The sequence below is a fragment of the Nycticebus coucang genome, chromosome 8 (assembly GCF_027406575.1).
Source record: "Nycticebus coucang isolate mNycCou1 chromosome 8, mNycCou1.pri, whole genome shotgun sequence".
NCBI classification, from domain to species: domain Eukaryota; kingdom Metazoa; phylum Chordata; class Mammalia; order Primates; family Lorisidae; genus Nycticebus; species Nycticebus coucang.
The window spans coordinates 58038737-58061879 of NC_069787.1; the positions used below are offsets into that span (position 1 = coordinate 58038737).

Consider the following 23143-nt stretch of genomic DNA (forward strand, 5'->3'; position numbering starts at 1 on the left):
CTAATGGTGTTTGGCTGTGGGCCACAGGGAGCCATTGTGAGTGATCTGTCCCAGCAAGCTCTGCCCTCAGGGTTGCAGAGCTAGAATCGGGTGGGAGCTGGTACCCCAGCACCGAGTAGCCTAAGGGCGGGGTCTGAGCCGCCTTGCAGCCCTAACCCTCAGGGGCAGAGTGAGACCGGTTTTGGCACACTGGGTAAGTGGATAGCCACTTCAGCAGTGATTCCACCATCAAGCACTTTCCTCAGAAGGCTTCTGCTCAGCAAGTTTACAAGTTCAAAGTGCCTTTTAAGTGGGCTGAAGAGAGATTTAGGGTGTCTACCTGCTGGGGTTTGAGAAAACAGCAGCCTCCAGTCGTATCAGAACTGTGATTAACATCTCATACCCCAGAAGACCACGTGTTGCCCAGACAATATTCAACAACATATACATACTGCTTCGTTTTTGGTTGTGTTTTGTTTTTTTTTCTTGTTTTTTTTTTTTGCTTGTTTGTTTGGTTGTTTTTTTGTTTATTTTGATGTTGTTGATGTTGTTTGGTTTTTTAATTTCAATCTTTTCTGTACAGATCTTTTTTCCTTCTCAATTTTTCTAGTTTAATTATAATTTCCCATTGCTGCCTTTTTTTAAAAACTAGAACGTCATTTTTGCTACTGTTTCTACCACTATTATTTGGTTTTTCACCCAATTTTATCCCATAAAGTTTTCTGTTTGCTTGTTTTGGTTTCATTTATAGCATTTTTGTCTTTCCTCTCTACTTGGTGGAGGTAGGGTACTGTGTCTGATCAGGTTAGCAAAGAGATGCTGACTTCAAGGGAACCACCAAACTGGGCACCCCCAGAAGGTGGTTTTTTTTTAAAGGTTGTGTCAAAGTACCCTACTGTACACCTATATAGCTCTGTCTCTCTATTTCTGTGCCTCTCTTATTTTTGTCAATATTCCTTTCACCAATCCCCTCTCCTTTCTCTATTTTTTTTTTTCTTTTCACTCGGTCCTCCTTTCTTTCATCCCTTTCTTGCTCTTCAACCTTCTAACCCTTATGGTCCTGTACCAAAAGGACTCATCTAACCCTTAGTCCATAGGCATGAGAACTTAAAGAGCAAGAGGAAGTGAAAGGAAAATTAGGGCAAGGAAACAGATAAAAGAAATCACTCATGAGGAAGAATCAGCAGAAAACTCCAGGCAACATGAAGAACCAGTCCAGAACAACCCCGCCAAGGGACCATGAGGTACCTAATGCAGAGGATTCCACCTGTAAAGAAATGTTAGGAATGACAGAAAGGGAATTTAGAATACACATGATAAAAACAATGAAAGAAATGATGGAAACAATGAAGGAAATTGCTAATAAAGTGGAAAATAACCAAAAGGAAATCCAAAAACAGAATCAAATAAGAGATAAACGATATGAAGAATATAAAAAGGATACAGCAGACCTGAAGGAACTGAAACAGTCAATTAGGGAACTTAAAGATGCAATGGAAAGTATCAGCAACAGGTTAGACCATGCAGAAGAAAGAATTTCAGAGGTAGAAAACAAAGTTCTTGAGATAACTCAGACAGTAAAAGGCAGAAAAGAAGAGAGAGAAAGCAGAACGTTCACTGTCAGAATTATGGGACTTTATGAAGCATTCCAACATACGAGTTATAGGAATCCCAAAAGGGGAAGAAGACTGCCTCATAGGAATGGAAGCCATACTAGAGAATATTATAAAAGAAAATTTCCCAAATATCACCAAAGATTCTGACACACTGCTTTCAGAGGGATATCGGACCCCAGGTCGCCTCAACTCTAACCGAGCTTCTCCAAGACACATTGTGATGAACCTGTCCAAAGTCAAGACAAAAGAAAAGATTCTGCAAGCTGCCAGGAGTAAGCGCCAGTTGACCTACAGGGGCAAATCCATCAGAGTGACTGCAGACTTCTCTAATGAAACTTTCCAAGCAAGAGGACAATGGTCATCTACCTTTAATCTACTTAAACAGAACAATTTCCAGCCCAGAATTCTGTACCCTGCTAAGCTAAGCTTCAAAATTGACGGAGAAATCAAATCATTTACGGATATACAAGCATTGAGAAAATTCGCCACAAGACCAGCTCTACAGGAAATACTTCTGCACACTGACCACAACAATGGATCAGCAGCAAAGTAAGAACTCAGAAATTAAAGGACAGAACCTAACCTCCACACTGATGCAAAAGATAAAACTAAGCAAGGGACTCTCACAAAATAAGATGAATAGAATACTACCACACTTATCAATTATCTCAATAAAAGGTAATGGCTTGAACTCCCCACTGAAGAGACATAGATTGGCTGACTGGATTAAAAAACACAAGCCATCCATTTGCTGTCTGCAAGAAACACACCTGGCTTCAAAAGACAAATTAAAGCTCCAAGTCAAGGGTTGGAAGGCAATTTTTCAGGCAAATGGCATTCAGAACAAAAGACGAGTTGCAATCTTATTTTCAGATTCATGTGGATTTAAAGCAACCAAAGTCAAAAAAGACAAAGATGGTCACTTTATATTGGTCAAGGAAAAAATACAACAAGAAGATGTTTCAATTCTAAATATTTATGCACCCAATTTAAACGCTCCCAGATTCTTGAAACAGAACTTAATCAGTCTGAGCAATATGATATCTGATAATACCATAATAACAGGGGACTTAACACTCCTCTTACAGAGCTGGACAGATCCTCTAAACAGAAATTAAACAAAGATATAAGAGATTTAAATGAGACCCTAGAACAACTGTGCTTGATAGACTCATATAGAACACTCCACCCCAAAGATAAAGAATATACATTCTTCTCATCACCCCATGGAACATTCTCCAAAATTGATCATATCCTGGGACACAAAACAAATATCAACAGAATCAAAAGAATTGAAATTTTACCTTGTATCTTCTCAGACCATAAGGCACTAAAGGTGGAACTCAACTCTAATAAAAATGCTCGACCCCACACAAAGGCATGGAAATTAAACAATCTTCTGTTGAATAACAGATGGGTGCAGAAGAAATAAAACAGGACATCATCAACTTCCTTGAGCATAACAACAATGAAAGCATAAGCTACCAAAACCTATGGCATACTGCAAAAGCAGTTTTGAGAGGAAAATTCATCGCTTTAGATGCCTACATTCGAAAAACAGAAAGAGAGTGCATCAACAATCTCACAAGTCATCTTATGGATTTGGAAAAAGAAGAACAATCTAAGCCTAAACTCAGTAGAAGAAAAGAAATATCCAAAATCAAATCAGAGATCAATGAAATTGAAAACAAAAGAATCATTCAGAAAATTAATGAAACAAGGAGTTAGTTTTTTGAAAACATAAATAAAATAGATAAACCATTGGCCAGACTAACGAGAAATAGAAAAGTAAAATCTCTAGTCACCTCAATCAGAAATGATAAAGGGGAAATAATAGCTGATCCCACAGAGATACAAGAGATCATCTCTGAATACTACCAGAAACTCTATGCCCAGAAATTTGACAATGTGAAGGAAATGGATCAATATTTGGAATCACACCCTCTCCCTAGACTCAGCCAGGAAGAAATAGAGCTCCTGAACAGACCAATTTCAAGCACTGAGATCAAAGAAACAATAAAAAATCTTCCAACCAAAAAATGCCCTGGTCCAGATGGCTTCACACCAGAATTCTATCAAACCTTCAAGAAAGAGCTTATTCCTCTACTGCAGAAATTATTCCAAAAATTGAGGAAGATGGAATCTTACCCAACACATTCTATGAAGCAAACATCACCCTGATACCAAAACCAGGAAAAGATCCAAACAAAAAGGAGAATTTCAGACTAATCTCACTCATGAATATAGATGCAAAAATTCTCAACAAAATCCTAGCCAATAGATTACAGCTTATCATCAAAAAAGTAATTTATCATGATCAAGCAGGCTTCATCCCAGGGATGCAAGGCTGGTTTAACATATGCAAGTACATAAACGTTATCCACCATATTAACAGAGGCAAAAATAAAGATCACATGATCCTCTCAATAGATGCAGAAAAAGCATTTGATAAAATCCAGCATCCTTTTCTAATTAGAACACTGAAGAGTATAGGCATAGGTGGCACAATTCTAAAACTGATTGAAACTATCTATGAAAAACCCACAGCTAATATTTTACTGAACAGAGTAAAACTGAAAGCTTTTTCTCTTAGAACTGGAACCAGACAAGGTTGTCCTCTGTCACCTTTACTATTCAACGTAGTGCTGGAAGTTCTAGCCAATACAATTAGGCAAGACAAGGAAATAAAGGGAATCCAAATGGGAGCAGAGGAGGTCAAACTCTCCCTCTTTGCTGATGACATGATCTTATACTTAGAGAACCCCAAAGACTCAACCACAAGACTCCTAGAAGTCATCAAAAAATACAGTAATGTTTCAGGATATAAAATCAATGTCCACAAGTCAGTAGCCTTTGTATACACCAATAACAGTCAAGATGAGAAGCTAATTAAGGACACAACTCCCTTCACCATAGTCTCAAAGAAAATGAAATACCTAGGAGTATACCTAACGAAGGAGGTGAAGGACCTCTATAAAGAAAACTATGAAATCCTCAGAAAGGAAATAGCAGAGGATATTAACAAATGGAAGAACATACCATGCTCATGGATGGGAAGAATCAACATTGTTAAAATGTCTATACTTCCCAAAGCAATCTACCTATTCAATGCCATTCCTATCAAAATACCAACATCGTACTTTCAAGATTTGGAAAAAATGATTCTGCATTTTGTATGGAACCAGAAAAAACCGCGTATAGCTAAGGCAGTTCTCTGTACCAAAAATAAAGCTGGGGGCATCAGCATACCAGATTTTAGTCTATACTACAAAGCCATAGTGCTCAAGACAGCATGGTACTGGCACAAAAACAGAGACATAGACACTTGGAATCGAATTGAAAACCAAGAAATGAAACTAACATTTTACAACCACCTAATCTTTGATAAACCAAACAAGAACATACCTTGGGGGAAAGACTCCCTATTCAATAAATGGTGTTGGGAGAACTGGATGTCTACATGTAAAAGACTGAAACTGGACCCACACCTTTCCCCACTCACAAAAATTGATTCAAGATGGATAAAGGACTTAAATTTAAGGCATGAAACAATAAAAATCCTCCAAGAAAGCATAGGAAAAACACTGGAAGATATTGGCCTGGGGAAAGACTTCATGAAGAAGACTGCCATGGCAATTGCAACAACAACAAAAATAAACAAATGGGACTTCATTAAACTGAAAAGCTTCTGTACAGCTAAGGAGACAATAACCAAAGCAAAGAGACAACCTACACAATGGGAAAGGATATTTGCATATTTTCAATCAGACAAAAGCTTGATAACTAGGATCTATAGAGAACTCAAATTAATCCACATGAAAAAAGCCAACAATCCCATAGATCAATGGGCAAGAGACATGAATAGAACTTTCTCTAAAGACAACAGACGAATGGCTAACAAACACATGAAAAAATGTTCCTCATTTCTATATATTAGAGAAATGCAAATCAAAACAACCCTGAGATATCATCTAACCCCAGTGAGAATGGCCCACATCACAAAATCTCAAAACTGCAGATGCTGGCGTAGATGTGGAGAGAAGGGAACACTTTTCCACTGCTGGCGGGACTGCAAACTAGTACAACCTTTCTGGAAGGAAGTATGGAGAAACCTCAAAGCACTCAAGCTAGACCTCCCATTTGATCCTGCAATCCCATTACTGGGCATCTACCCAGAAGGAAAAAAATCCTTTTATCATAAGGACACTTGTACTAGACTGTTTATTGCAGCTCAATTTACAATCGCCAAAATGTGGAAACAGCCTAAATGCCCACCAACCCAGGAATGGATTAACAAGCCGTGGTATATGTATACCAAGGAATACTATTCAGCCATTAAAAAAAATGGAGACTTTACATCCTTCATATTAACCTGGATGGACGTGGAAGACATTATTCTTAGTAAAGCATCACAAGAATGGAGAAGCATGAATCCTATGTACTCAATTTTGATATGAGGACAATTAATGACAATTAAGGTTATGGGGTGGGGAGGAAAAGCAGAAAGAGGGACAGAGGGAGGGGGTGGGGCTTTGGTGTGTGTCACACTTTATTGGGCAAGTCATGATTGCAAGAGGGACTTTGCCTAACAATTGCAATCAATGTAACCTGGCTTACTGTACCCTCAATGAATCCCCAACAATAAAAAAATAAAAAGAAAATACAAAAGGCTGGTTAAGAAATATTGGGGAGGGTGGCACCTGTGGCTCAAAGGAGTAGGGCATTGGCCCTGTATGCTGGAGGTGGCGGGTTCAAGCCCAGCCCCCAGCCAAAAACACTCCAAATATATATTAATTTCACAAATTTCAAATTAGATTTCCATAGAGAGATAATACAGAAACTATGAAAGATAAAACATTTTAAATGATAATTTTCTAAGGATTTTCCAAAATGTATAGAAGAGACATAAATATTCATATTCAAAAGCCTAGCAAGTACCCTAACAGAAAAAAATAAAAATAACCTGAGCACATCATATTGAAACTGCCAAAAACTAAAAACAAAGGGAAAAATTTTAAGGATATACATATCTATATGATATATATATATATTTTAAGATAGTTTACATAAGAACAATTATTTTGACAGGCAACTTCCTAACATAAATAATGAAAGGTAGAAGATAATAGAAGCCATAGACTAAGAAATCACATGTTCAAAATGCTGAGAGAAAATAATCATCACCACAGAATTGTTTACCCAATGAACTATTTATCAAGAAAAAAGTAAAATAAATAGACTTTCAGAGGAAAAAGAAAACAAAAGAGTTTATCACAAATTGGCCATCATTAAAGAAAATTCTAAAAGTTCTCTACTTGGCAAAAGAAAGTTGATATTTTCGTGTTCTTTTGAATACATCAATGAATGCAAGGAAGGTGTGAGTGATACTAGTAAACATGTGGCTAAAGAAAAATAAGCATTGACTATATAAAACAATAATAGTAATGATTTATAATTGGTAGAGCTTAACCAAAAAAGATGAAAATAAAAAACTAAACAATAATATGTAATATGGAAGGAATGGATTAGAGTTAAGTGTCTTGAGTCCTTGTGTTTTGAGGATGAGAACAACTACATACATTAACTTTGAATATTATTGAGTACGAATGTTAAAACTTGTAGCTAATCATTAAAGTTATACTTTCTATAAAAGCATAAAAGCCAGATTAGTAGAAAAGAAAACATAAAATGAGAAACTTCTGTACCTGTTCTCCATCGAAGCCGTCAACACCTTCCTCACCCGCGTTTCCCTGGAGCAAAGAAATATCAGAACGTTAGAGACAAAAGAAACAGGTATAGGTGGATATTTTTGCAATAAGTAATCATTATTTTCTTTATGAAATAGTTGCTAGGGTTATACATTGTGTTTCCTGACAGTTTTGGGTACCTAAAAGAAGAAAAGATTTTTAATAATCCTCAAATTTTGAATGGATCAAAAAGACTTCCTTTAAACTTTTGCAAGGCGAATAAGTAATTCTTTCACAAGACAGCATCAAACATCATCCTCTGGTGGTCACATGGTCCTTTTGTCACTGACTTTCTTTAAGAAGACGGTAAATGGGACATTGCAGTGGCTCACACCTGTAATACTAGCACTCTGGGAGGCTGAGGTGGGTGGAACCCTTGAGTTCAGGAGTTTGAGACCAGCCTGAGCAAGAACTAGATCCCGTCTCTAAAAATAGCTGGGCAAGTGGCAGGAACCTATAGTCCCAGCTACTTAGGAGGCTGAGACAAGAGGATTGCTTGAGCCCAGGAGTTTGAGGTTGTTGTGAGCATTGACACCACAGCACTCTACCAAGGGTGACAAAGCAAGACTCTCTCTCAAAAAAAAAGATGATGGTAAATATGCCTGGATTAATCCGTATAATGGAAATTTAGGAGATTACAGATTAAAGAGGAATTAAGTGAGTGTGTGTGCATTTGGGGGAGTAATAAAAATAAGAAAAGAACTGAAAAACTAAGGTTAATGTGGTGAGAAGAGTAAAAAGAAATAGGCAGTGGTACAGTGACATCTCATCAAATATTCCATCACTTTCTTATTATGAGTCCTTCATTTTGCCAGCTATCTCAAAATGATATGTTAGACCTAGTGGGCCTAAGCTAAAGCAAAAAAGTGTCAGGCCTAGGCTATAATGGAAAAATACCAGCTAACCCCCAGCAAATTTCCAGACTGCAAGTTTTCAAAAAAAAAAAAGAAATGAAATATGTCTAGTTCAGCCCCAAGATAAATGAGAAAGTACTAACTGATTTCTTGCTTCTAGTTCACTCCAAGTTTCTTGCTTAGCTAACTCACCAGGAAACAAACCAGGAGGCATAAACTGTCCCTGGACTGACCTTTAAGTAATACCAGGTAGGGAAAATACTGAGACTAAGATGTATGAGGGAAAATACAGAAACTAAAATGTATAGGGGGGAAATATTAAAACAAAAATGTATGACATATGGCTAACCACAAAATTCTGCTTCTGTACAATGTTTGCTTGCTACCCTACCCGGGTACACCTGAACAGCCTGCGTGCCAACCAGGATGCAGACCAAGCCTCAAAACCCGACCCCTTAAGCACTCGGGGCTGCTCTCAGAAACCCCATGTTGGGACACTGAGGCAGTCACCAGCCTGCTCTTCAATAAAGGGACTCTGCTGTGAATTTGGCTTGTTTGGCAGTGTGGTCTTTGTGGAACGCTGGGCACAACAGACAGATAATATATTCATTATAAATCCTCTTTTGAAAAAAAATCCAGCTTTGCAAGCAAAATGAAATGCATTTGACATGTGTGAAATAGTTGATTTACTCCTACTGTCCACTGGAGAAAATAGAGTTTCATGTGTTTTTTTAACCCAAAGTACAGCTGAGCTAGTGCATCAAAATAAATACACCAAACTTTTGAACTAGAATTACATGATATTTTTGAGTGAATGAATGAGAAAATTGATACTTTGGTTCTGAATCTGTAGTTAAGGAGTCTGTATATATTCCTTTATTGTGCCAACCCCTTTCCTTCTACTCCTGTCCCAGCCTGTCTCATCGACACCCACCTTGACCAGACCCTCACAGAACACTTTGGATTCAGGAGCAACGTTTCCATTTTTATAGAATCAGAAAGCCTTGAAAATAATAATCCATATCACTGCCTTAAGCCTAAAATACATGTCTTACAAATAGTCATTAATTAGCATGGCAGTTTGTCTATTAATATCATCTGACATATTCTCTTTTCTAAGTTTTAAGCCTCACTTCACTCAAGCAAAGGAAAAGTGATCAAATTCAGTATTATTGTTTCCCAAAGAAACTGCTATCCAGTTTAAGAAGAGCAAAGATTATTTACCTTCTCTCCTGAAAATCCTCTTATTCCCTAAATTTAGAAAGAAATAAAAAGAAATTAGTTTGAATGAAAGTTTTTTTATTTCAAACCAATATGAGGGTACAAATAATTTTTAGGTCACATTGTTCTTATTGCCAAGGTAAAGTTCAAGTTATGGTAGAGGCCTTCACCCAAGGGGGCATGCCAAACACCCTCACAATGTGCCCATTAGGTGAGATCCCGCCAATTGCTCTCCCTCCTCCCACCAATTGTCCTTCCCCCCCCATCTACCCTCCCCCTCCCCCTTTCTGTATACTATATTTGTGTTTTATCATTTGTGTGGGCATGTAATTGTTTATATATTGGTTTCGTATTAGTATTGAGTGTATTGGATTTTTTTTCCATCTTGAGATACTTTGTTAAGAAGAATGTGTTTCAACTCTATCCAGGTAAACATAAAAGATGTAAATTCAGCCAGAGGAATGATACTTTTAAACCCTTGTTTCATTTTGGAAACCATACGTTCCCTGGTTTGAACAAAATATAATAACTAAAATAAATTGTAAAATAAAATTACAAACACTAGATCAAAAGAAGATGCATTCTTTAGTAAATGTAATGGGCATCACAGCACTCTGATCACTGCCACCCTTACTTTGCCTGGGACCTGGAGAAAATTGCCCCTTGGGTAACTCCACACATACAGGAATGAACGGGAACAACAGTGACCTGCCAATTCTTATTAAATTGGTCATATTTTTCGAACAAAGATGAGACTACACTGGCTAGTGAGTAGGAGAGGGCTTCTAGAACAATGGAACAAAGTACTTGAAAGAGTAACTTGTTAGGATATACAGAACATGGTTGTTGTGGTTAAGAAAACTCTCTTTAGGACTCTAAGATTATAGAAATCTTTTTCTGGCCTCATTGAAAGACATTCTCCAATCCTGGACTGTTAAGGGACATTGAATGCAACCACATGAGAAGAATGCCCCACCTATACCCCTTGAGTCTTTAAAATTTTAGTGTTCTCAAACTTCCTTCCAAGCACCAGGGTCCATGAGTCTTTCCTAAGTGTTTTCCTGAGACCAGGGCCTGCTCTACCCATAAACAGAACAAGCCAAAAGCGCTAGGGAATTAACGCTTCCAGGGAGCATCTCTCAGTAATTCCTGATAGGATTTTGTGTATAAACAACCCAGTTCCCTCACCCCTTGACTGGCGTAACACTGAGATGCATGTTCAAGGCTGGCCTCCGGAGCTCCTCAGGAGGATTAAGCTCCACCCACCACGGTGGTACTGTGATTGACAAGGCACCCTTTTCAGACCCCTTTCACTCCTTGTCTCACTTCCTTACTCTCCTGCTATTGTTCTCTGATATCACCTCCCAGTAAACTACTTGCAGTAGTTGATTCCTTTTCTCAGGCTTTACTTCTGGGAGGTAAAAGAAAAGAAAAGACTTCCAGTCTGAGGAAGAGCTACCATTCCATAGCCCATATTTTGCAGTGTATGATGCACACTTTTTTGCCCAAAATTTTGAGGGAAAAATAAAGATGCACATTATACATGGGTAGGTAGTACTAATTTCATATCTATCTAACTGCTTTTAATTCTTTTTAAAGTATAACTCTAGAAAACAACAACATCCACATGTAAAATAATACTCTGTGACACAGTAACCACACCCCCTCCAAACGACACCTTTCCCCTCCTGCCCCCTGACTGGGCAGGCACCACAGCCGCAGTAGCCTCCAGCCCACCTGGCCGCTTGCACCAGACACCACTGCACTAACATCTTGGAAGTGAGCATGCCACCAATGGTGACACATGGGTTAGCTTTGGGACCTTGGTGAAAGGAGGGGAGAAATGGCTGTGCAATGGCACCTCTTTCTCTCCTGAGAGGTGCAAGGTACAGAGCTGGCCGCTGCACAGAAGCCGGGAGTGAGCTCAGGTGGCAGGTGACAGTGGTCCAAACAACCATAGGGCCCAACCTCCTCCTACTGTCCCCCCCCCCCCAGCCCACCCTCACCCTCACATCTTCTCATTTCTCATTCCCATCCATGACCATTGGTAGAAACCTGGCCACAGCTGTTCCACTGAAAACTCCAGTGAGTTTATTTCCTGGGAAACTGGTGTGAGGGACCAGGGCCAGCCCTGCCTGCCCCAGGCTCTGATGGTAGATCCCTGCTGTTTCTGAGCTGCCTTGTCTCTCATGCAGCTGGCCCCATTCTCAGGCCCCCAGGACACCATGCTGAGGAGGAAGCTTTCCCTGTGATGCCTCAGTGAAGTGCTCTGCATTTACATCTCTGTTTGGTGACTAGACCACAACCTCCTTGAGTCATCCAGACCTTCAGCACTCAGTAATGTCAGAATGAATGACACCAGCCTTTCCCAGACTTGCAAATTCTACAAATCACCCAGGGGACTGGTTAAAATGAAACTCCTGAACCACACCCAAATATATTGAATCAGTTCTCTAGGAGAAAGGCCTGGTTTCATATATTAGTGAGCTGATATGGTTCAAGCTGCAAGTTTGGGAAATTATACCAATTCAACACCTTGGGGGTTCAGACAAGTCATAGGCTTAAAATTACAATCAATGGACTCAGATACCCCAAAGCTTTTGTGCTTCACTGCCAGATACCCTCACAGACAGAAATTTTATGGGGACTGAGGCCCAAGGTCACAACAGCAGACTGTACTAGTAGAACCGGGTCTCAGAACCCAGGTCTCCCAGACCCCAGCTCAGGGATTTTCCTCCTTGGTGTGGTGTCTCAGGGGCCTCATAATAGGGCCAGCTACTTGAGAGCTGAGGCAGCCTCCTATTGTTAGGAGCCCGGGGCAGTCGAGGCCAGTCCTCACCCTCATAGCACCTTCTCAGGAAATAAGTTGCCTGGGGTTCTCAGTTGAGTGGCTGTGATGACATTCCCACCAATGGTCATGGATGGGAACAGGAAAAGGGGGAGGATGTAAAGATGAGGGTGGGCTGGGAGGAGACAGTGGGGAGGTCAGGCACTCCAGTTACCTGGACCACTCTTACCTGCCACCTGGGCTCACTCCCAGCTTCTCTGCAGCGGTCAGCTCCGTGTCTCACACCTCTTGTGAGACAGAAGGAGGCACCACTGGTGGCCACTTCTTCCCACCTTTACAAAGGTAAAACAAAAGATTTTTTTTCTTGACAGTGTGGGCCAACAACATTGCACATTATACACAGGAGCACATCATAGATGGCAAAATACGGTATGTTGAAAAATTAAGATTTTTCTCAAACTCAAGGGATAAAAGCAAGAAAGGGAAAGAAGTCCACAGCTCAAGGCCACACTCACCTTAGGTCCCCTCATACCCAGGCATCCATCCTCACCTGGAAGTCCAGGAAGACCCCGAGGGCCTCTTTCTCCCTGTGGAATAAGAATATACACAAGAACAATCATGCAACTGCCTCTGCCCAGCCAACTCCAAACAGCCACAACCCTACTATGAAACTAATTTGAAGCTTTCATATGAAAGCTATAACACTATCACAGCACAAGAATATGGGGAAAGGAGCAAGGGAGTGGAGGGTAAGGGAGAGAATGGGTGGAGGGAGGGTAAATGGTGGGACCACACCTATGGTACATCCTAGAAGGGTACAGGCGAAACTTAACTAAATGCAGAATATAAATGTCTGAACACAATAACTAAGAAAATGCCATGAAGGCTATGTTAACCAGTTCGATGAAAATATTTGAAATTGTATAAAACTAGCACATTGTACCCCATGATTGCATTAATGTACACAGCTATGATTTAATTAAAAAACAAAACAAAACAAAATAGCCACGACCATCAAAATGACTAAAATACGACACAGTCCTTGCAGTCGCTTTTACAGCCTCAAAGACCTGAGCAGATCACCTTCAAAGCAACCAGACAATGTTAATCTATCCACCTCTTGTACTGATGACCCCAAATCACACAAACCCAAACTATCACTATTTTTGATCAATCCAGTTGAGCTACTTGAACAAAACTTCAGAATTAGATAAAACAGAACATCTGTCTAAACTCTTCCTCCAGGCAACTGAATTGTGATTCTACAAAGAATAAACCATTATTTAACTCTTCTCTTTAGGTGAAATCCTACATATTCCTAAGGTGTATAGAACATCTGTCACCTCCTCTTCTGCGAAATTTTTTCTGTTGACCCCACCCAATTTCCCCTTCAGTATCCTTACAACGTAGGCATACATCATAGTGAAATTTTTTTTTAAGTATCAGAATCTCCTGCTATATTGTGAGCTGGGTTGAGATAAAGAAAATGTTTTCTTTATATAGCTCCCAATTTCTTGCCCCAAACACAGCATCCGACATACAATAAACATCCATTCAGGATTTGAAGAATGACTTACTGAATGACATCAATAAATATAACCTTTTCATCTCAGTCTTAGATAAGAAAGGGAATGGTAGATAACATGATCAAATATTAATTAGAAAGTACTGCATGTCACATGAGCTGTAATCAAATGTCTACATTTGTAACATCTAACTTCGACTTAATGAGGTTGCATAACTATATGAGCTGCTCTGAGCAGTAAAAAGTCACATGTTACAGGGAGAAGAACTGTGGATATAGAATGAAAGGGCCTGGATTTGAGTCCTAATTCTGCTTCCAGCCTGCTTTGTGAGCTTAGACAAGTACGTGATGCCATGAATCACAATTTCCACCATTTGTAAACGTGGACCTGGATATTATTGATGTTAACCATCTCACAGAATTACTATATGGAATATGTGAAATACTATCTTGGAAATACTTCACAAATCATATGGATTGAACAAATGAGGTATTTTATATTTAACAGATAGCAAAAGATAATGAGAAAAGCACAGGTTCTGGCATAACAGACAGGTTTGGACACATTTTCAACACTCTCTATGTGACCTTAACAAATCACTTACTCTGTGCACGAGTTTCTGCCTCCATTGACATGAAATTAATGTACTAGTAGGGTTCTGCTAAAGATCAAATGTAATAATATATAGAAAATGCTTAATGCAGACCTTGACACACAGTAAATGCTAAATAAATGTCTGTTTTCTCTCCATTCTTCCTAAAATGCCATCTGCATTTTTAGCTTCAACATATTGTGGCTAATGTAATCCTAATGTATCTATTGCATTACACAGCACTGTACAGTGTTATCAATTGCAAATAATTGGTTGTTGTCTTTATTAGAAAATAGTTGATATATATAAACAAATGTCTCTGACAAAATAGAGACACGAAGGAAAAATTCCCAAACTTTTGTTTTTAATTAAAAATTAAAAAGAAGCTCCCTCTTAGCATGGCTATTATCTTAAAAAATAGAAAATAATAAGTGTTGGCAAGGATGTGGAGAAATTGGAACACTTGTGTAGTGTTAGTGGAAATGTTAAATGGTGCCACTGCAGTGGAAACAGCGTGGCAGTTCCTCAGGAAATTAAAAATAGAATTATCATATTCTAGAGAAATTCTACTTCTGGGTACACAGCCAAAAGAATTAAAGCAAGGTTTTGAAGAGAAATCTGTACACCTACGTTCATAGCAACATTATTCACAATAGCCAAGAGGTAGAACCAACACAAGTGTCCATCAGCAGATAAGTGGATAAACGAAACAGGGTACATACATACAAGTGACTAGTATTCAGCTTTCAAAGGGAAGAAAATTCTACATTCTGGGAGGCTGAAACGAGTGGATTACTTCAGCTCAGGAATTTGAGACCACCCTGAGCAAGGGAAAGAACCTGTCTCTACTCAAAATAGAAAACTGAGCTGGGCATTGTGGTAGGTACCTGAGTCACAGCTACTCGGGAGCCTGAGGCAGGAGGATCTCTTGAACCTAGGAGTTTGAGGTTGCTGTGAGCTAGGCTGATGCCATGGATCAGGGCAACAGAGTGAGACTCTGTCTCAAAAAAACAAAAAAAGAAGAAAATTCTGACACATGGTACAATGTCATAGATGAAACGAGGTTATTACACTAAGTAAGCCACTCACAAAAATACAAATATTGTATGATTCCACTTACATGAGGTACCTAGAGTAGTCAAATTCATAGGGACGGAAAATAGAACGGTGGCTGCCAGTGGCTGGGGGGAAAAAGGAGTTCATGTTTAGTGTATACAGAGTTTTACTTTTGCAAAATGAAAAGATTTCTGGAGGTGAATGGTGGTCATGGTTCCAAAAATGTGAATATCCCTAATACCACTAAACTGTACACTTAAAAATGGTTTAAGATGGTAATTTTTATGGTATATGTATTATGCCACAATTTAAAAGAACAATGTGAAGAAAATGAAATAAACTCCCTTTTGTGATTTCTATTCCTAGTTTCTAAAGTTTCAGTTGCTATGCATAAAAGATTAAGTATGTTTTCCCAAAGTTAGTCCTCAGGGGGGAAAAAAGTAGTCTTAAATTCGAGTCCTCACAAGGTCTTTGCTGTTTCTCCTATTTCAGAGTACTGTCTCCATTTCTTCATGGTGAACAGCATAGTACTGACACGCTCACAGTATTAACTTGTAATACTCATAGGGTGCCAGAGATCACCTACCAGATCAGTTCAGTGAAGAAATCTAACAGAAACTTATTTCATATATTTGAGGGTGATATATTTTTCAATAAAATTTGCTGTGACAGTCTTCATAAATAGACTTAAAAGTGGTTTATCTTAAACCACTTAGGCAAAAAGTGAACATAATATAGTTTAGAAAACTGCAAGAGATGTTTCCAAGAAGTAGCTCCAGCAAGGATGAAGAAACTGATATAAAAACTACATGGGAAGAATTTTTAATAAAATAAAAATAAATAGCAGAGAGAAAAAAACTACATGGGAAGAATTTTTAATAAAATAAAAATAAAATAGCAGAGAGAAAAAAAGCAGTATGTCTAATTTAGTATATAATTATACCTAATAAAAGATTTTTAAATGCTTATCTATAACTAAACAAATTAAATGTTATAAGTAACATTTGTCTATTTCACCCACATCCCCCAAACCTTAAATATTCTAATTGGGGGAAAAAACAGTTTTTAGGATGTTCCCATGAGGAAATTGGGACTTGTCCTATATACAGGCACATATGTTAAATTGTTTGAAGAACAAAATTTGGGCTTAATGTGTTTTTCATTAAATATTAGCTGTATCATGCTTTAAAATGGTCTTTCATTTATTCACAGTTGTTACTTAAAGTTATAAGTAATAATCATAACTTAATGGAAAGAGTAATACCACAAAAAGCTTTTCAATTGCTTGGCTGATTTAAATTATAAGAAATGGGAAAAATAAAATTATTTTATAAGAAATGCATATATAAAATGAGGAAACATACAAAATACTTAGCCCCGTGTCTGGCATATACATGTATAAAGCTCTCAACAAATGTTGGAAGTTGTTTGTGTGATCTTAGATAATCCGACTTGGCTCTCTAACTAAGGCTTTGATGTGTAACCAATGCATAAGTTATTCTTTAAAACGCTCAGATAAATTTTTTAAATATACAGAATTATTGAGTCTGACAGGTTGTATTTTCCAAAGCTGGACAACGATCTCTCTCATTCAACATGCGCTGGACCTTGCCCTGCCATTACCCAGAGAAGGAGTTTAATTTCTTTCCCCTCGATTCTGGTCTGGACTTGGTGACTGGATTACAGTCAACAGGATGAGACTGCCACTCTACTGCTAACTTCTGAGGCTTGGCCACAGCATTGCAGGTTCACCTCGGTTTCGTGGAACACTCACTGTTCACTTTCCTGTTGGAGTCCTCATTCTCAGGTCCAGCTCTGCCTGTCCTTGCATCGTTCCAACCCAGGCACATGACATGGGACAGAAGTGGCCACCTCAGCAGTGGAGAACGACTAGAGCCCAGGGCCATCTAGTCAACCTAGCTGAGACTCCAGAAAGGGAGGAAAGAATTGCCCCACTCTTTTTTGGTTTCCCCACCCACGTTCTGTGAACATAATAAAATGATTATTTTACATCACTAGGTTATGGGGGCTTTGGGGGAGGAGCAGCTGGTTTTAGATAACTGGAACAATGAGTTAGTTCTTTGTCCTTTTTACATTTTCAACAGGAACTTACAAATGTACAGGCCCCATTCTGAAACCGACCCAACTACTCAGAGATGTCTCTGCTGCTGAGCAGACTAATCTGACCTGCTCTTCAGGGAAACAACATGAAAAGCAATTCAGGAGAGGGGAGACAAGATGGCGGACTGAAGCCAGCTTTCAACAAAGGCTCCCGTCCAGAAGGAGAGTTAAGGGACAGGAATTTAGTAAGTATCCTGGTGGACTTGAGCCTCACCAAGAGAGAAGGCTGAAGAACGCACATCAATACCGCTGAGGCAAGTTGTGATCACAAGGACGCAAACAAAAGGTACAAAATCCACCACCAAGCGGACGGGAGCCCCCCTCCCCCATGAGACCGGCTCATGAGCCCCACAATTGAACAAGCGGGCAGAAATTAAAGGCCCTCCCACTACACTCCACGGGAGAGACCTTCTAAAAACTGGACCTACCTCCCCTACTGGGGTGCCGTGGCGTTCTCCTGCCGGACATAGGGCTGAATAAAACTTTGGGAATCCTTTGCCGGCAACCCTGAATCCCCGGCGCTCCCCTCCCGCCCACTGAGGTCTGGAGGCCTGTCCCCCAGGACTTCGGATCCTTGGGTGATTTCTCAAGGGGAGTGGACAGTCCCCGAGTTGCGACTGGTCAGCATTGACTCTAAGGCGCGCAAGTGAGGAGAGGGCACCGGGCTGAGGGGGAGTCACGCCTCGCGGCACTTCCCTGCGGTGCAGTGCACCAACCCTCCCCGGGCAACATTACGGGGCACAAGACTGAATAAGACTCTAGCTTCCCCGCTGAGAGCTGAGAGCCCCTACTCTCACTCGGGGTCTGAGGGCCTATCCCCCAGGAGTTCGGCTCCTTGGGTGATTTCTCGAGGGGAGTGCACAGTGCCTGAGCTGCGTCAGGTCAGCGCTGACTCTGGGACATGTGAGCGAGGAGAGGGCACTCTGCTGAGGGGAAATCAAGCCTTGGCGGCACTTCCCTGCGGTGCAGTGCAGGAGCCCTCTCCGGACCGTAGTATTGGTAAAACTGAATGAAACTCTAGCTTCCCCCCGCCCCAATCCCAATCGGGGTCTGGGGGCCCATCCCCCAAGAGTTCTGATTCTTGGGGGATCTCTTAAGGGGTGTGGACCCAGCACAAACTGCGGCCGCTCAGTGCTGACTCTGGGGCGCGGGACAGAGGAGAAAAGGGTCGCCTGAGTGCCCACACCAGAGCAGCAGTTCCCTGGAGGTAGATCAACAGCCGTTTTTTCTTTAAGGGCAGAACGCTCACTTCTGGATATTCTGAGGCCACACCCCCTGTCTCCCTGGGCAACCAGAGGTGACACGGCTCACAAACCCGGAAGCTTCCAGGGCGGGGCAACCCAGAGAGGTGTTCAGACACAATTCTCCAGCAACAAAGACGTTTAAACTCAAAACAGCCCGTCTTCTGTAGGCGACGACAGGAACAGAGACAGAACCTCACAAAGTTGTCTGTTCTGTTAGCAGCATCCATCAGGGACGGGGCTAAGCCTGAGTGAACACCTCCTTCCCATCACCTGCATCAAACACTCAAAGATGTCAGGCCCCATCTCCTCCTGCTAGATAGCGGCAGTCTGCGGGGGCCTGGCAGACTTCCTAGCGATTCAGGCAGGTGCAAACCCCTGGAGTGTCTGTTCACTGCAGGCAACTGGGTTAGCCATCTGCAGAGATACCAGTGACTGGGTCCGACGGAGGGGCAAAGTGGGGAAGGAGACGTCAACCTTCCCAGACTGCTCTGTTTGCGGGGTAGCTCCTCCTGACTCCATGCTGCACTGGGGTGAGCTGTCTCAGAGGAGTCACCAGGCCCCTGTGATCCAGTTCCCAGAGACCTCTTGAACCCTTCCACCTGAGACAAGTGCCGATTGAGACAGTTGATTCGGACCTTTTGAACTGGGCTAATAGACTGAGGACTTTTCAGGCGGTGCCCTGGGTGTGCGATTGTAGGAAGGTTTGATTCTCCTTTTCCAACTGGGGCCAGAGATGGGCAGGCGGGGTGACTTAATTGCTGATTTTTCCACACAGCTGAGACTTCAAGCCAGAGCAGAAGTTGCAATAGGATCGAACAGAAACCAGCTGAAAACAAGACAGAACCACATTGCTCCACCACACCAGACAGGGCCCCAGTTTCTCAGGCCACAACACTGTACAGGCCCTCGATAAAACCCCAGGGGAAAAACCAAAGGGAGTAAACCATGGGGCGGAATCAGCGGAAAAACTCTGGTAACATGAATAACCAGAATAGATCAACCCCCCCAAGAAAAGATACGGCAGATGTGATTGAAGATCCCATTCATAAACAACTGGCTGAGATGTCAGAAGTTGAATTCAGAATTTGGTTTGCAGACAAGATTAATAAAATGGAATTAGGAATTCGAGGAGAAATTCAAAAATTGTCTCAAGAATTTAACGAATTTAAAGACAAAACCACCAAAGACTTAGACACACTGAAACAAGAACTTACAGCCCTCAATGATATGAAAAATACAGTAGAATCCCTCAGTAACAGAATGGAGCAAGCAGAAGAAAGGATTTCTGACATTGAAGATAAAGTCTTCGAACGCTCCCAATCTCTCAAAGAGGAAGAGAAATGGAGAGCAAAAACGGATCACTCACTCAGATAACTCTCAGATAATTCGAAAAACAACAACATAAGGGTTATAGGAATTTCGGAGAATGATGAAGTAGCTGCCAAGGGCACAGAGGCCCTTCTACATGAAATTATGAAAGAAAATTTCCCAGACATGCCTAGAGAATCTGAAATTCAGGTAGCAGACAGCTTCAGAACCCCAGCACAATTCAACCCCAATAAGCCATCTCCCAGACATATCATAATTAGCTTCACTAAAGTTAACATGAAAGAGAAGATTCTCAAAGCAGCCCGGCGAAAGAAAACTATAATGTACAAAGGTAAGAATATTAGAATAACTGCAGATCTCTCTGCTGAAACTTTTCAAGCAAGAAGAGGCTGGTCATCAACTTTTAATCTCCTAAAGCAAAAAAACTTTCAACCCAAGATCTTGTATCCAGCTAAACTGAGTTTCATCTATGATGGAGAAATTAAATACTTCAATGACATTCATATGTTGAAAAAATTTGCCATAAGTAAACCAGCTCTTCAGGATGTTCTCAGACCTATCCTCCACAATGACCAACCCAATCCTATACCACAAAAGTAAACTCACTCAGAAACTTCGGATCAAACTCCAACTTCCACACTGGCGAAAGGATTAAAAATGTCCACTGGACCTTTGAAAAACTCAATACCCAAAATTCCACCAGACTTATCAATACTCTCCATCAATGTGAATGGCTTAAACTGTCCTCTAAAGAGGCATAGGTTAGCTGACTGGATACAAAAACTTAAGCCAGATATTTGTTGCATACAAGAGTCACATCTCAACTTAAAAGACAAATACAGACTCAGGGTGAAAGGATGGTCATCCATATTTCAGGCAAATGGTAATCAGAAAAAAGCAGGTGTTGCAATTTTATTTGCAGATACAGTAGACTTTAAACCATCAAAAGTAAGGAAGGACAAGAATGGTCACTTCATATTTGTTAAGGGTAATACTCAATATGACGAGATCTTAATTATTAATATCTATGCACCCAACCAGAATGCACCTCAATTTATAAGAGAAACTCTAACAGACATGAGTAACTTGATTTCCTCCAGCTCCATAATCGTTGGAGATTTCAACACTCCCTTGGCAGTGTTGGATCGATCCTCCAGAAAGAAGCTGAGCAAAGAAATCTTAGATTTAAACCTAACCATCCAATATTTAGATTTAGCAGACATCTACAGAACATTTCATCCCAACAGAACTGAATACACATACTTCTCATCAGCCCACGGAACTTACTCCAAAATTGATCACATTTTAGGTCACAAGTCTAACCTCAGTAAATTTAAAGGAATAGAAATTATTCCATGCATCTTCTCGGACCATCATGGAATAAAACTTGAATTGAGTAACAACAGGAATCTGCATACCCATACAAAAACATGGAAGTTAAATAACCTTATGCTGAATGATAGCTGGGTCAGAGATGAGATTAAGAAAGAAATCACCAATTTTTTGGAACAAAATGACAATGAAGACACAAGCTATCAGAACCTCTGGGACACTGCAAAGGCAGTTCTAAGAGGGAAATTTATAGCACTGCAAGCCTTCCTCAAGAGAACGGAAAGAGAGGAAGTTAACAACTTAATGGGACATCTCACGCAACTGGAAAAGGAAGAACATTCCAACCCCAAACCCAGTAGAAGAAAAGAAATAACCAAAATTAGAGCAGAATTAAATGAAATTGAAAACAAAAGAATAATACAACAGATCAATAAATCAAAAAGCTGGTTTTTTGAAAAGGTCAATAAAATAGATAAACCTCTGGCCAACCTAATCAGGAAAAAAAGAGTAAAATCTCTAATATCATCAATCAGAAACAACAAAGACGAAATAACAACAGACTCATCAGAAATCCAAAAAATCCTTAATGAATATTACTAGAAACTTTATTCTCAGAAATATGAAAATCTGAAGGAAATAAACCGATACTTGGAAGCAGGCCACCTTCCAAGACTTAACCAGAATCAAGTGGAAATGTTGAACAGACCCATATCAAGTTCAGAAATAGCATCAACTATACAAAACCTCCCTAAAAAGAAAAGCCCGGGACCAGATGGTTTCACGTCAGAATTCTACCAAACCTTTAAAGAGGAATTAGTACCTATATTACTCAACCTGTTCCAAAATGTAGAAAAAGAAGGAAGACTACCCAACACGTTCTATGAAGCAAATATCACCCTGATCCCCAAACCAGGAAAAGACCCAACAAGAAAAGAAAATTATAGACCAATATCACTAATGAATATAGATGCAAAAATATTCAACAAGATCCTAACAAACAGAATCCAGCAACACATCAAACAAATTATACATCATGACCAAGTCGGTTTTATCCCAGGGTCTCAAGGCTGGTTCAATATACGTAAATCTATAAATGTAATTCAGCACATAAACAAATTAAAAAACAAAGACCATATGATTCTCTCAATTGATGCAGGAAAAGCTTTTGATAATATCCAGCATCCCTTCATGATCAGAACACTCAAGAAAATTGGTCTAGAAGGGACTTTTCTTAAACTGATAGAGGCTATCTACAGCAAACCCACAGCCAATATCATATTGAATGGAGTTAAATTGGAATCATTTCCACTCAGATCAGGAACCAGACAAGGCTGCCCATTGTCTCCATTGCTTTTCAACATTGTAATGGAAGTTTTAGCCACCGCAATTAGGGAAGAAAAGGCGATCAAGGGTATCCATATAGGGTCAGAAGAGATCAAACTCTCGCTCTTCGCAGATGATATGATTGTGTATCTGGAAAACACTAGGGACTCTACTACAAAACTCCTAGAAGTGATCAAGGAATACAACAGCGTCTCAGGTTACAAAATCAACATTCATAAATCGGTAGCCTTTATATACACCAACAACAGCCAAGTTGAAAAAGCAGTTAAGGACTCTATCCCATTCACAGTAGTGCCAAAGAAGATGAAATATTTGGGAATTTACCTAACAAAAGACGTGAAAGATCTCTATAAAGAGAACTATGAAACTCTAAGAAAAGAAATAGCTGAAAATG

General features: G+C 40.1%; 1 protein-coding gene across 1 annotated transcript in view; it reads right to left on the reverse strand.

Annotated features, from left to right (window-relative positions):
* Positions 1 to 23143, reverse strand: part of LOC128591338 (collagen alpha-4(VI) chain-like) — a 139090-nt gene that overhangs the window by 66711 nt on the left and 49236 nt on the right. The window contains 3 exon segments of the mRNA XM_053598826.1: positions 7301 to 7345; positions 9421 to 9447; positions 12721 to 12792. Of these exon segments, the coding sequence (XP_053454801.1) occupies positions 7301 to 7345; positions 9421 to 9447; positions 12721 to 12792 (144 nt within the window).